The sequence below is a fragment of the Bison bison genome, unplaced genomic scaffold (genome assembly GCF_000754665.1).
Source record: "Bison bison bison isolate TAMUID 2011002044 unplaced genomic scaffold, Bison_UMD1.0 scf7180017864333, whole genome shotgun sequence".
Classification (NCBI taxonomy): Eukaryota; Metazoa; Chordata; class Mammalia; order Artiodactyla; family Bovidae; genus Bison; species Bison bison.
In genome coordinates, this window is record NW_011494905.1 from 2,117,546 (window position 1) to 2,132,933 (window position 15,388).

General features: G+C 42.8%; 1 protein-coding gene across 1 annotated transcript; it reads left to right on the plus strand.

Annotated features, from left to right (window-relative positions):
* The first annotated feature begins 6,472 nt into the window (after positions 1 to 6,472).
* HRG (histidine-rich glycoprotein) lies at positions 6,473 to 15,021 on the plus strand. The gene is made up of 7 exons (XM_010853897.1): positions 6,473 to 6,750; positions 8,483 to 8,599; positions 9,374 to 9,464; positions 10,888 to 11,054; positions 12,015 to 12,095; positions 12,801 to 12,902; positions 14,123 to 15,021. Exons 1-7 carry the CDS (start codon positions 6,559 to 6,561, stop codon positions 14,936 to 14,938), a joined length of 1,566 nt encoding a protein of 521 aa, XP_010852199.1. The 5' UTR covers positions 6,473 to 6,558; the 3' UTR covers positions 14,939 to 15,021.
* Positions 15,022 to 15,388: the final 367 nt, after the last annotated feature.

Consider the following 15,388-nt stretch of genomic DNA (forward strand, 5'->3'; position numbering starts at 1 on the left):
CTTACTCTAAGCGATGCAGCCCGCGCTGCGCCTCCCTGCCCAGCCCCCGCTTGCTAATGGCGCGTGCAGGCGTCTGCGCTGCTTCTCCGCTGGGGGAGTTACCGTAGGACTCGCAATCTTCGAGTTTTAATTGTTTATTTATTTTTTCTTCCTGTTATGTTGCCCTCTGTGCTTCCAAAGCTCGGCACAGATTCGGCAGTGAGAAGGTTTCCTGGTGTTTGGAAACTTCTCTCTTTTTAAGACTCCCTTCCCGGGACAGAACTCCGTCCCTCCCTCTTTTGTCTCTTTTTTTGTCTTTTATATTTTTTCCTACCTCCTTTCGAAGAGTTGGATTGCTTTTCTGGGTGCCTGATGTCCTCTGCCGGCATTCAGAAGTTGCTTTGTGGAATTTACTCGACGTTCAAATGCTCTTTTGATGAACTTGTGGGGGAGAAAGTGCTCTCCCCGTCCTACTCCTCCGCCATCTTTCCAGTTAATCTTTTATAGAGACAATTTCAGACTCCTGATAACAGTTGAGAAGTCTCAAAATGAGTGAAATTAGCATGCCACTCAGTTCTGGAAATTTTTGACCTCTTGTAGTCCAGTTTGATTTTAAGGAAATTGAATTTGTGACTTTCAAAAGTCCCCCACAATTACCACTGGTATTCTAAATTGCCTTGGTCAAGTCCATTTACTTAGCTAGAAATGAATATGAGGAAGATGTTTAGACATAAAATCAGCAGGAGTCTCTGTAATGGGGGGCACTTTGAAAAATACTTATATAACTGGGATCACATTTCTTAGAGTTTTTTCTCTACAGTAAAGAACAATTTCAAACAACTCAAATATCTTATAGCTCAAACAGCTAGCAGGCCGATCCCAGCCAGTCTTAAGGAGATAGCTTGGTCCTAAAGGATCCAGTATGTGTATCTGTGTGTGTGTGTGTGTGTGTGTGTGTGTGTGTATGCTTGGTCGTGTCTGACTCTTTGTGACCCTATGGATGGTAGTCCGCCAGGCTCCTCTGGCCATGGAATTTTCCAGGCAAGAATATTGGAGTGGGTTGCCATTTCTTCCTGCAGGGGGTCTTCCCCATGCAGGAATCAAACCGCATCTCCTGCATCTTTTTGCATTGGCAAGCAGATTCTTTACCACTGAGACACCTTGAAAGTCTGAAGGATCCAGACTGAAGGCTTTTTAAACCCAACATCCAGAAGACAGTGCTTCCAAAGGAGTATGCTAAAGGCTGAAAAACTCCGCACTGATTCAGAAAAAAATCCCCTGTTCCCTGAGTAATGAGTCAAAGGATACCCAGCTTCAGGTATCCTTTGTTGAAGCAGCCTTTGTTCCAAAGGGAATAGGTGAAGCCTAGCCAGGTTCAGTGAAACAGCCTGACCTCAAGTTAGGCAGAAGTGCCAACTTCACATGCAGAACAAGGCCTTAACCAGAAAGGGGAAACCTTTAAACAGATGCCGAATAAAGCCTGGAGCTTTGGACTGCAAGGAGATCCAACCAGTCCATCCTAAAGGAGATCAGTCTTGAGTGTTCATTGGAAGGACTGATGTTGAAGCTAAAACTCCAATACTTTGGCCACCTGATGTGAAGAACTGACTCATTGGAAAACACCCTGATGCTGGAAAAGATTGAAGGCAGGAGGAGAAAGGGATGGCAGAGGATAAGATGGTTGGATGGCATCACTGACTCAATGGACATGAGTTTGGGTAAACTCTGGGAGTTGGTGACGGACAGGGAGACCTGGTATGCTGCAGTCCATGGGGTCGCAGAGAGTAAGACACAACTGAGCGACTGAACTGAACAAAGCAAAGAAGGTATAAGCTCAAATCTGGGAGAAAGCTATACCTTCAAACTCCTGGGCAGGAAAAGCCATGAGTAACAATTGGTTCAACTGTGGATACCACACCTGTTTGCTCACCAACCCTGGAGCTGCTCGGCATCTGGGCCTTGTACAGGCCACCAAACTGTTGGCCTGAAACAAATACACTGCCAGCTATCTCTCCAGCGAAGATGGATTTATTTGGGATCAGCAGAAAATTGCAATTTAGGATTTGTAAATTCAGAAAGCAGCAGAGAATTCCCCAGACAGCAAGAGAAGGAAAACTTTTATAAAGAGGAAAAGAAAGTTGAGAGAGCTATAGTAAACAGAGTCCGTGGCTTTCCATTGGCTGAGCTGTTGCCAGGACAAAAGTCTCTCTTCTTGTTTGTTAGGCTCTGCCCCATCACAGGGCATGAGTGCTCCCCCTTCTGGTTTCCCAACTCTATGTAATTGAGATTTCTGTTAATTTTTTACAAAAGCATAGTGTGATTCTTTTGATCAAATAATATGAAAATTAAAGGATATCAAGAGACTGGGATTCATCAGAACTTCACTCCTCCTTTATCCCACAATCATTTCAACACCAAGTATTGGTCAGATATTGTCTGCAAAACCTTCCAGTTGAAGGTGGATTTTTTTTTCTCACATGTCTGAATAGTCTTCAAGCCCTAGAACTTGATAAATTTAGTGATGGGGTAGATGGAAATGACATTTGCCTGTAGCCTGTGGTTAAGCCTGGGGAGAACAAAACGTTGTTTCAAGTTGGGGAACTTTCTGACTCCTTTAAAAATTTTTTCCCAGAGCAGAAATTAAGGAACTAGATAACATTTACTCCCAATTTTTTAATTTAAAAAACTGTATAATAATGAATGTGTTTATACATATATATTATACACATATACACACACAAATATATGTAGTTGCACATATACACACATATATATACACACACACGCATCTTTTTAAATTGGACAGGTGCTATGGGATGCATTGTGTCCCCATAAAATTCATATACTGAAGTCCTAATCCCCAGTTTCTCAGAACGTGACTGTATTTGGAAGTAAGGTCTTTAAAGAGGTAATTAGGTTAAAAATGAAGTCATTAGGGTGGGCCCTAATTCAGTATGTGTCCTTATAAGAAGAGGAGATTTAGCATACAGACACGTACAGAGGGAAGAACATGTGGGGACAGAGAGAAGATGGCCATACAAGCCAAGGAGGCCTCAGAAGAAACCAGTCCTCTGACACCTTGATCTTGGACTTCTTAGTCTCTAGAATTATGAAAGAATTACTTCTATTATTTAAGCCACCCAGTCTGTGGTACTTTGTTCTGGAAGCCCTAGCAAACTCATACGACAGGGAATTCTCCTCCCTCCTGGGAGCTGTTTCCCAGAAGAGGTTCATATGCCTTGGTATAATTTGCTTAAGAGCAATAGACAACATTCACACACTATTACCCTTATTTGCCTCCTTTAAGATGGAAAAATGACTCAGTCGGGGTATCAGTTGGTGTCTTTGACCCTATTTCAGTCAGGGTCTAGCAAGAAATGTAACACATCGCTAGTACCCTATTTGTCTTTAAGGTTCGATAAAGCAGGGGGAAGGGACTTCCCTGGTGGTCTGGTGGTTGGGACTCTGTGCTTCGAATGCAGGGAGCATGATTTCAATCTCTGGTCAGGGAACTAACAGCCCATACACCACATGCATGGCCAAAAAATAAAGCAAGAAGAGAATGCATGGTTCTCATGACTACCCCTAGGTCTTAACACAACAGTTTAATTCAGTTCAGTCACTCAGTCGTGTCCGACTCTTTGTGACCCCATGGACTGCAGTATGCCAGGCCTCCCTGTCCATCACCAACTCCTGGAGTTTACTCAAACTCATGCCCATTGAGTTGATGATGCCATCCGACCATCTTATCCTCTGTCATCCCCTTCTCCTCCTGCCTTCAATCTGTTAGGTAGGTAGAATGGGGAAAAGGAGTCCAAAATGTCGGTGGCTAAAAGACAAGGAAGGGAAAAGCCAGCGAAAATAGAACAAAGGAAGGTCAAAGGAAGGTCCAAGGACCAGAGTGAAGACTTCAGGTAGAACAAACAGCACTCCTGGCTAAGCCCAATTTGCATAGGGCAGGCCCAGGTGGAGGAAAAAACATAAAAGGAGGAGCCAAAGCGCCTTCTCCCTCTCTTTCTCTCCCTAGTGCCTGTGCTCTTTCTCCCTCTCTCCCTCTCTCCCTCCCTTCCCCTCCCCCGTGCACTCCTCCACTCTCTTTTCTTCGAGTCTTTGGGTTGGCATGCCCTCATGCTTCAAGGATGGATTCTCCTGCTATCTTCTAAATAAAATAGAGCTGTAACACTGATTGCCTAAGAGCTATAATGTGGTTTGTCCAAGACCCAAGAGCTGTGACGCGCCAAGGGCTTTAATGTCTGTCGCTCCAAATCTTTGTTGTGATGAGACAAAGAACTGAGGAACATACACTCGCGTGACAAATCTTTCCCAGCATCAGAGTCTCTTCAAATGAGTCAGTTCTTCTCATCAGGTGGCCAAAGTATTGGAGTTTCAGCTTCAGCATCAGTCCCTCTACAAGAGTGTTCAGGAAAAGCTGATTCTCACTGTCAGCGCCCTCTTCCATCCCCTCAGAGTTCCAATCTCTTTCCCTCCACCAGCATTTGACTCACCCAGGGCACTCAATATTGGGTGTGGCCAGTGTAGCAATACTAGAAAAGCCTAATTAAGGAGCTCAACCTGTTCTCCATTGAAACGTAATACGGTTGTGTTCTAATCAATGACCTTCCCCTTCCTCCCTGGGTTGGAGCCGCTGAGTAACACTGTGGCCAGATTCCATAGTATTCCTGTCATTCTAAATTATACTGAAGCTGTCCGGTTTGGATATTTAAAAGCTAGTGTTACTAATATTAAAGGTACAATCTCAAATATAATTCATAACAGATTTCTTTCCCTTTTAACACTCACTATATCAGACTACGACTCTGGGAAGTGAGGTCTCATTCCATACACCTTCCCCACGGCTTCTCTCTTCAAATTCTTTCCGTTCCCTGGGGTTGTGTCCAAAGCTCAACCGATTCTCTGCCTTGACTGCACATTGGGAAAACTACCAACACCTGGGTCCATATTGAAAGCCCCTGGTTTAATTGCTCTGGGGGGGGCCTGGACATAAGGATTTTGAAAAGCTCTTCTGCTGCTACTGCTAAGTCACTTCAGTCGTGTCCGACTCTGTGCGACCCCGTAGACAGCAGCCCAACCAGGCTTCCCTGTCCCTGGGATTCTCAAGGCAAGAACACTGGAGTGGATTGCCATTTCCTTCTCCAACGCATGAAAGTGAAGAGTGAAAGTGAAGTCGCTCAGTCGTGTCCGACTCCAGGTGACTCCAATATGAATTCAAGGCTGAGAACCATGGCTATAGACTCTGACACTGCAAGGAGACTGGGGAGGAAGGCAGGTGCTGTAAGTCACTGGTAGTGGAGAGGCAACCTGGGCTGACTTCTCATCGTTTCTGCTGCTGCTGGGCTCTACTGGTATGAGGGATCTGTGCACTTATACTGTTTTTTCAGGAGGGGTGCAGATGGGGGATTAGCTTAATCTCAGCCCTATCCCCCAGTGCTGGGTCCCTCATCCAATGGTATATGCCCTCTAACCCTATCTCTGGGAAGGGCATCGAATGACTTGACTGCTACCTTCAGCACCTTCCTCTTCCACATGAACTAATTCTCTTTAGCATACTTCAAGGGTCACAAAGAACTGGAATGACATGAGTGTGCTCCCAACTTTTTCCCAAGTCATATTGAGCAGGACCCTGTGGGGCTCCTGGGCACACAGTTTTTCTGTGTCCCCTATTTCTTTGATTACAGGGAATAGCCTTCATGTTCTTCATGAAACCTCCATGACCTTCCCTGACTTTCAATTCAAGCAGTTGTTAATCTGAAAAGAGAGGGGATTCCCAGGTGGTGTTAGTGGTAAAGAATCTGCTTGCCAATGCAGGAGATGCAAGAGAGAGATGCGGATTTGATCACTGGGTGGGGAAGATACCCTGGAGAAGGAAATGGGAACCCACTCCAGTATTCTTGCCTAGAGAATCCCATGGACAGGGGAGCCTGGCAGGCTATAGTCCGTGGGATCACAAAGAGTCCGACATGACTGAAGTGACTTAGCATGCACAGGGGTTCAAGACCAGGAGCAACAGTCAAGAGTAGCCTTGGACCTAGGTCCTGTTTCCTCTTCAACCATTACATACAACAGTATCTTTAAGCTGTTTTGCAGATACTGATATCCCCTTCAGGTGGGAGAAGTTAACAATTAATGATGGTATGCTGCCTCCAAACACACAGACCCCAGACCTGTCAGGCCTGAAGGTTGATAATGCTGACTCCTACTTACCACACCTCAAACCCATTAGAAGAATGACCACAAGCTGATCACACCGTCTCTGAACAATTACTATAAAACATCTCACTGTCTTCCCCACATTGGGACACGTGGTTTTGAGGGCATTAGCCTCAAAACGAGGAATGTTTATAAACATGGCATGTTTCAACTTTCTGTCCCCAGGACCCACTAATCATTTACAGAATGTTGACAGATATTTGAACGAGGGGTCAAGGTGAACATCCCCAGTTACATAACAAAAATGTATAAAATCTGGCTTAATCAGTTGTGTGTGTGTTTTAGAAAATTTGTATAAACTTCTCTGCCGTGGTATCCCAGAGCAAGGGATGCTTTTCACATTTTAACAAAATGAAGGTACTCACTGCAGCATTGCTGTCCATCCTTCTGATCACACAGCAGTGTTCTTGTGCTGTGAATTCCACAGGCTGCGATGCTGTTGAGCCTGTGGCTGTGAGAGCTCTGGACCTGATCAATAAAGGACGGTGGGATGGCTACCTTTTCCAGTTGCTGCGGGTCGCTGATGCCCACTTGGACAAAGTGGTGAGGAGCCTCCCACGGCAGAGCTGAGTGGGGAGGTGATGGACCAGGGCCAAAGGAGATGCTAGCTCCTAAGCCTGCCACTTTGCACCGTGGATTGGCTTTGGTCAGGGTTGTTGGTTTCATTTCTGGGCTGCTCTGTGCTGTATTGTGTTCAGTCATGTCTGACTCTTTGCAACCCCATGGACTGTGGCTCGCCAGGCCCCTCTGTCCATGGACTTCCCAAGCAAGAATACTGGAGTGGGTTGCCATTTCCTCCTCCAGGGGATCTTCACCACCCAGGGATCGAACCCGTGTCTCTTGTGTCTTCTGTATTGGCAGGCAGATTCTTTACCACTGTGCTACCTGGGAAGCCCTCAGAGCTGCTCTAACTGTTCTCTTATGCTTTGAATTAGTATTTGTTACTAGTATGTCCTGGACTTCCCAGGTGGCACTGATGGTAAAGAACCCTCGTGCCAATGCAGGAGACATAGGAGGCGTGGGTTTGATCTCTGGGTCGGGAAGATCCCCTGGAGGAGGGCATGTCAACCCACTCCAGTGTTCTTGCCTGGAAAATCCCATGGATAGAGGAACCTGTTGGGCTACAGTCCATGTGATCGCAAAGAGTTGGACATGACTGAAGCCACTAAGCACAGTCATTATGTCCTTGATCAGCCTCTAAATACTTATAAGTACTTATGCAGAGCCCAATCAATGGTTAAGTGCTATAAGAGAAAGATTATAATAAACTATGGGCTTTGTTCTAAAGGAAATAATCATCAGCTCACACACACACATAGGTGAACTGGGTAAGATGGGATATACTCCGGTGACTAAGTGAGTGGAATAAATGCTGGAGGGGTCAAATAGAAGACCAATTATGATGGATGGGAGAAGGGTTCATTTGCATCCTGAAGAATGAGCAGGATTTGAATAGCAAAATGGCTTGGATGATGGCCTTCTAGGAGAATTCCTGGTATACCACCTCCTTTGTATGTAGGGAATCTGGAAGGAAGGTATGCAGAAACAGAGCAAAGGCAGAGGGGTTCCAGAGGTTCTCTGTGGGTTTTGGAACAGCCATCATCTTGGAAGAGAGACATTCCTTAAGCCAAAGACTAAGGCAATAAATAATGGCATCTCTGATTAGACAAAGGAGGTAGAGGGACAGAGCTAGTTTGTAAGTGAAGAGAGTGAATTGAGCTTTGGGCAAGTTGAAATCAAGACCAGAAATCTGGGATTCCCCTGATGGTCCAGTGGTTAGGACTGGACTGTAGTCCAGGAGTTAGGACTCCACTGTAAGGGGAACAGGTTTGATCCCTGGTCAGGGAACAAGGATCCCACAAGTTGCCAAAGGAAAAAAAAAGAGTCAATCTATTAAAAAAAAGACAAGAAGCCCAAGTTCAGGAATAGAACTGGATGAGAGGACACAAATGTGCATATAGAATGGAGGCCATAATATGGCTGTCATCACTTATATTCTAGTCTTGTACCTTCAATACTTCCACCCAAACCAACACTGCCTTTTTGTGATTGTTCTTTAAAATTCATGGCAGAAGCAATATTATGACCAGTTGAAAACTTGCTGATGCTTTTTATCAAATAAACAGATCAAATGATATAAAGGTAGGGCACCTGCAATGACTTGAAGAGGAGTAGAATGACAGGAATTCCCTTTAAGAAATAAAGAGCTTATTTTTATTGGAAAACTCTGGATTTCCACATACTACCCAGCCATCGCTTTCTTGGAATTCCCCAGGAATCCATAGCTGTCTACTATTTAGTCTTGGATGTGAAAGAATCTGACTGTCCAGTCCTGTCCAGGAAGCACTGGGACGACTGTGAGCTGGATGTTTCTCGTCGTCCATCTGAAACAGTAAGTAAACTGGGTACTATTCCTCTCCTCTTAGCATTCCTGACTTTTATCAATAGATAGAAAGAAGCAGGAATATCTTGCCCAGGGTGGTTGCACACCTGAGCTTACACAGTAAAACAATAAGAGCAAAACTTCTGCCTCTTGGCTTATAAGGACTATGTTGACTTCAAGTAATATTTTCTTGAGAGCCATACTGGGAAACCAGTTCAAGAAAAGTCAGTGGGGCTTATGGTCCCATGTCAGAGCATGACCACCTGTGAGACCTTGGGCAAATCACCTAATGTCTAAGAACCTCTGAACCTGTAACTGTGAATACTGGTTTCCCTAACAGAAATGGCCAAAGGGATTAGTTGCAGTCACCATAAGGAATTGAGTCTTGTCCTGCACATTGCACATGGGTTCTCAGAGCCCAGGTTCTCTGCCACAGAGGAAGATGCAAAGATAAATGAGCAAAGATATAAGATTTCAGTTCCAGAAAATAAGATGACTACATATCCAACAGTTTTAGCTTTTTTTTTCCTTGAAAATGTTTGGGATATGGCCATGATCTCTTTCAACACTTTCTCTGTGGTTCTCATGAGGGTTTTGGATGCTTGTAGCATATCCAGCTTACAGAACTATGCTAAGAAAATACATGTTTTTGAGAGAGGGTTTGGTGAGAGGAAGCACAATAATTTCAGATGGATAGTAGGAGCATGCTGCCTCACGTTTTTTTTCCCTCGGGTCAACCTAAGGAAAGAAGTAGGCAATAACATAAACATCTCTTTCTTACAGGTGATTGGACAATGTAAGGTAATCGCTGTAACACTTTTGGCTGGGCCTGAGGATCTTAGAGTGAATGACTTTAACTGCACCACAAGTTCTGGTATGATTGTCTGTTAAAATGCTAATTAATTCTAGGTTCATACAAAATTCAATCAAACGTTATTCATCATAGATGTCTATGAAGTATGTATCAGAAATGGTTCCTGCCCTTGTGGATACAATTATTACTTGCTCTCTTGAGAAGAAAAGAGAGATTTTTCCCTGTTACTGGCACATCTTCTTTTATAGAAATTCAACATCTAGAAACAGAAATTCACAAGAGGCTGTATGACATCATGGAGAAAGCGATGGCACCCCACTCCAGTACTCTTGCCTGGAAAATCCCATGGGCGGAGGAGCTGGTAGGCTGCAGTCCATGGGGTCTCTAAGAGTCGGACACGACAGAGCGACTTCACTTTCACTTCTCACTTTCATGCATTGGAGAAGGAAATGGCAACCCACTCCAGTGTTCTTGCCTGGAGAATCCCAGGGACGGGGGAGCCTCGTGGGCTGCCATCTGTGGGGTTGCACAGAGTCGGACACAACTGAAGCGACTTAGCAGCAGCAGCAATATGACATCATTGTAGAGAACATAGGCTCTGGGGTCCAATTTGAGTTTGAACCCCAACCTCAACACTTATTAGTTGTATGGTTTTAAGGGCAAGTTACTTCTTCAAGCTTTCCTCCACTGCAAAATGAGGATAACAATAATATTATCCCTTCAGGTTCTTCCCAGAATTAAATGGATAGCCTGTGTAGTACACTTTGCAAAGTACTTAGCGTTCAAGTATTGACTTCAACGACTGAAAGTTACATATGCTCACAAAGCAGTTATACGTATATTAACTTGTTTAATCTCACAAGGCTATGAAGTAAAGATTACAATACTTTCAATTTTAGATATAAAATAAACCTCAAGGCGATTCAATGACCCAGCCTGGGGAACAGAGCCAAAGTGTGGCAAAGACATGACCCTAATCCACTGGTGCTGACTCTAAATTACACACCTTTTAAATTCACCTTTTCAGAAAGAATTATCACAGAATTTCTTTTAAAATAATTAATCTTAACATGGTTCAATATATAAAAATTCTACAGTCAAGCAACTCCCACACAAAGTTGCCATAAAGAAAGATTGAGCTGCATCTTCTCTTCTCTGGGCAAAATTTTGTGTTAACAATGCCTCTCTCCTTGGCAGAGACAGGGAAGAGTTCATTAAAATATTAGCACTTTATGAGTGATGGGTTGTCAAGAATAGGGGTCACAACAGAGACTTGAGTGTTAGAAGGATCTGGGTTTAAGATTAGCTCTGCCACTGATTGACTGACTTGATCTTGAACAAGTTACCTCTCCAACCCTCAATTTCCATCTGTAAAATGGAAGCTATTGTTATTCTTGCCATTACGCTTACATGTATCAAATCCCAACATTGACATTACTGTTTCCAACTCAGTAACCACAAAACTGCCAATTTCTTTCTCCAGTCTCTTCGGCACTGACCAATACTATAGACAGCCCAGTGCTCTTCGATTTCTTTGAGGATACTGAGCTGTACAGAAAACAAGCTGAAAAAGCCCTGGAGAAGTACCAAAGGGAGAACAGTGACTTTGCTCCTTTCAGAGTGGACAAAGTGAAGAGGGCTATGAGAGCGGTGAGTCTCCTCTAGCGTTTAGCTAGCACCAAGGGCCCAGAGTCCAGCGCAGCCGGTGTGAGCTTGGCAGCCCTGGGCCTCTTTGCTGCTCTCACTCTACCTTTTAATTTGAGGCCTTTTAAATTGAGCCTCCCTTCTTCAGTTCTTTGGCTTTTGGAGTTGTGGATATATGTGTGTGAATATTGAACAGAGAAAAGGAAAAACCCAAACAAGGAAGAGGGAAAGACAAAAGAGAATAATAAAACTTATGTGAGTCATTAAAATCATCTGGTCCTACTCTCCTGTATTATGATGGAAAACAGAGACTCAGAGCACCCACCTCTGACCACTCCTAGTGGTGTGGCTGGAGTGAGATAGTTCTGCCTCCCAGTCCAAGGACCTCAGTGCTTCCCACCCAAGCTAGCCTTGCGCAGCAGCTAGTTGATGTCGGTCATGCATTTTGTAAATGCAGTTAAATAGATTATGGTGCCTGCAAACAATGGAATGAATATGCTGCAATTACTAAAAACAACATTTTGAATGTTTATGCACTGGAAAGAGTTTCAAGATATATTGCTAATGGAAAAAGTAGGTTACAGAACAATATTTAAGACTATGATCCCATTTATGTTAAATAATTAGATATATGTGTATACGTGCAACATATTTAGGAAAAGGCTTGAAGGAAAAATCCATCAAGTGGATGATAGTGGTACCTCTGAGAATGGGAGGCACAAAGGTTGATTTTTCACACTACCCTTAATTATGTCTGTATTAGTTGAAACTTTCAATGAAATAGTAATCACCTTATCACTCATGTGATAGATTTTTTAAAGGCAGAGACCATCAGAAAAATAGTACATATTGGAGATTTTGAATCCTCATAGTACTTTATAGTATGTTGGAAAGTAAGCATCTACAGCTTTTTTTTTTTTTTAACTTTTTATATTCTTAAAACTGCTTGGATCCAATTTGTTCTAGAGAGGAGGGGAAGGTACCAGTTACTTCCTGGACTTCTCTGTGAGGAACTGTTCCAGTCACCACTTTCCCAGACACTCTCATGTGAGTATAATCAGTGTCTGCAAAGTGCTAGGTAGCATTCAGAAACCACTTACTATGTGCCAGGCATCCTTCTAACTGCTTTACATATGTTACCTTATTAATTCACTGCTGCCCTACCAAGTAGATACTATTTTTATTCCTGATTTACAGATGGGGAAACTAAGGCACAGAGCAGTTAAGTGAATCATGAGAGTATCACATATATTATAAAATTATACATGTTATTTACCTACACTTAGCACTGGATTTTTTTTTTTTAACCCATTAGGATTAAACTAAAACAAATAACTAGGTTGTGTTAAGAACTGACACCCAAGGGTGCTGCCACTCATGTCATCTCATTTACACCTCACAGTGACCCCATTTGACAAAGAGGTAACTGAGGCTCAGCAAAGGGTCCTGCCTGATGTTCACAACCGAGCTGAGGTTAGAATCCAGTCTTCCTGATGCTCAAGCAAAGGGCTTGTTCCCCTAGTCACTTATCCTTTGATACTCAGGTATCTGCATGAAGATCTCCTTATTTTCTGGTGTATCTTACCCTCCTCAGGACATGACTTAATGACTAAACAACAACCCTGATTTTTCTAAAGCCTCTTTTCCTTTCCCACATATCTGGGAGTTCACAACAAAGCTGGATACCTTCCTACAACCTGCACAGACACATTCAAAAACACACACCCTAACAGGTTTATCGCTTCTTTACAGATCTTTGGATTCTGCAGAGCAGATTTGTTCTATGATGTAGAAGCCTCTGACTTGGAAACCCCAAAAGACATTGTCACAAACTGTGAAGTCTTCAACCTTAAGGTGGGTTGCTTAAGTAGCCTTTGTCATGATCAGTGCCAAAATAGGTGATATTTTCACACACACAGCATATATTGTTCTTATGGTTGTTGGTGTGTATTGTGTGTGTGTGTGTGTGTGTAAGAGGGACAGACAGAGAGAGACAGAAGAAGGAGAAAGAGAGATGGTGGATGAGGGAGTAGGGATGACAAGGAGGAGAAATACAGAGAGAACAGGGAAAGTACAATTGGGACAGTACAAATTGCTGATATGACACAAAAAATATGGATTTTTCCCCCCAAGAATTGAGAAGGGTAAGATTTGCTGGAAAAGTAAAATCATGATTAATTCAACCAACCTCTAATGAATTGAAAGTGGCTCTTGTAGTCAGGACTCCAGTGCTGACACTTAATTTCAATATTAGGCATAGAACCTAAAAAAAATGCTAAAATCTACTATATAAAGGTGTATGAAATAGGACTCAAAACAGTATTTTACATATGTCCTAGAAAGTTTTTATTCGATACCAAGATATTCTTCACAGTGTTTTTTATATCAGAAAAAAAAAAAAAAAAACCTGAGCATAATCCAGTGCCCATGTACCAGCACCACCCCAAGTAGAGGGGGCAGCCTTGTCACCATGAACATGGCTCCACAGATTTCTTAAAAATTAAAATCTGAACAAGGAGAAGTACACAGAGATAAGTGATCATCCTTTAGGAGTAGGAGATGTTTGTACCAAAAACCTCGACTCTCGTTGAGAATATAAATTATAAGGCACTAATTTTCCAAAGGTTGATCTATAGATAAGGATCATTTTATAGTATAATTTCATCAGTTTATATTGAGATGGGAAGAATAATAATGAGTGTTTTCACAATATAATGTTTATTTCATCTAAAGGACTACCCTTTACTCTGAGATTAAGTTTCTGACTCTGACAAGAGTCAGAAAATAACAAAAATATTAAAATAATCAAATGTTATTTGATTATTAAAATAAAATATTTCTATTGTGAAATAATGATGGTAATAAATGATAGTTTTGTTTGTATTTTGATTTTGTTTCTTTGTATTTTGAATGTGAGTTGGCTAGATAAGAATTTGAGAAATCCTTTTTTGATATCCTACTTTTAAAAAAGCTGTGGAATCTAAAATCTAGATGCCATTGACATAAATTAAATTAAACATCTAGCTTCTTTTTGTGTTACATGATGATATCCACTCTTCTGTTTCCACCATCAGGAACATAGAAACTTCAGTGCTGTGCAACATCATTTAGGCCGTCCCTTCCACTCTGGCGAGCATGAGCATTCTCCTGCTGGAAGGCCTCCATTTAAGCCCAGTGGATCTAAAGATCATGGTCATCCCCATGAGTCATATAACTTTAGATGCCCACCTCCTCTAGAACACAAAAATCACTCAGACAGTCCACCATTTCAAGCAAGGGCTCCTCTACCATTTCCCCCTCCAGGGTTAAGATGTCCTCACCCTCCCTTTGGCACCAAGGGGAACCATAGGCCCCCTCATGACCATAGTTCTGATGAGCACCACCCCCATGGACATCATCCCCATGGACACCACCCCCATGGACACCACCCCCATGGACACCACCCCCATGGACACCATCCCCATGGACACCACCCCCATGGACATCACCCCTATGGACATCATCCTCATGGACATCATCCCCATGACCATGATTTCTATGACCATGGACCCTGTGACCCACCACCACATAGGCAAGATCCCCAAGACCACCATCGCCAAGGCCGTGGCCCACCACCTAGGCACTCCAAAGAAAGAGGTCCAGGTAAAGGACACTTTCGCTTCCACTGGAGACCAACTGGATATATTCACCGACTTCCTTCACTAAAGAAAGGTGAAGTTCTCCCTCTTCCAGAAGCCAATTTTCCCAGCTTCTCATTGCCAAACCACAATAATCCCCTACAGCCAGAGATTCAGGCCTTCCCCCAGTCAGCCTCTGAATCATGTCCCGGGACATTCAACATTAAGTTTCTACATATATCAAAGTTTTTTGCATATACATTGCCAAAATAAAGTCTGATTTCCTTGATGGGGAAAAATGAGTCATGTTCTGAATGAGAACCATAAATAAAATATGACCAGTAATATACGCAAAATTGCAAGTTATTATAACCTGACTTTCATACTCAGGATAGGGCAAAATGTGGGTAGGAGAGGAAATGACATAAGAATAGACAGACAAAAGGAAAGGAGAGGAAAGATATCAGTGCTACAGACTGGAAGTTAAGTCCATCATTGGTTACTATATCACTTGAAGCAAATCTCTGATCCTCAAAATTTCTTTCTTTCTTGGATTAAACTCCTTTAATTCTGGCACCTTTCCTTTGCTGGTACTTATGCTGAGGTTGGACCTACCAAGAAGGAGTTTACTATCACTAAAAGGATTACTCTTATAAAAGTGACCCAAATTCTCTTCCACTTGTTATCCAGTCCCCTAAATTTCCTTTTGGGAAAACAAATTCT

Coding starts and splice junctions, on each gene's coding strand:
- HRG (XM_010853897.1), top strand. CDS start 6,559: ATGAAGGTACTCACTGCAGCATTGCTGTCCATCCTTCTGATCACACAG. Junction 6,751..8,482: donor ATGCCCACTTGGACAAAGTG/GTGAGGAGCCTC, acceptor GGAATTCCCCAG/GAATCCATAGCTGTCTACTA. Junction 12,903..14,122: donor GTGAAGTCTTCAACCTTAAG/GTGGGTTGCTTA, acceptor TTCCACCATCAG/GAACATAGAAACTTCAGTGC.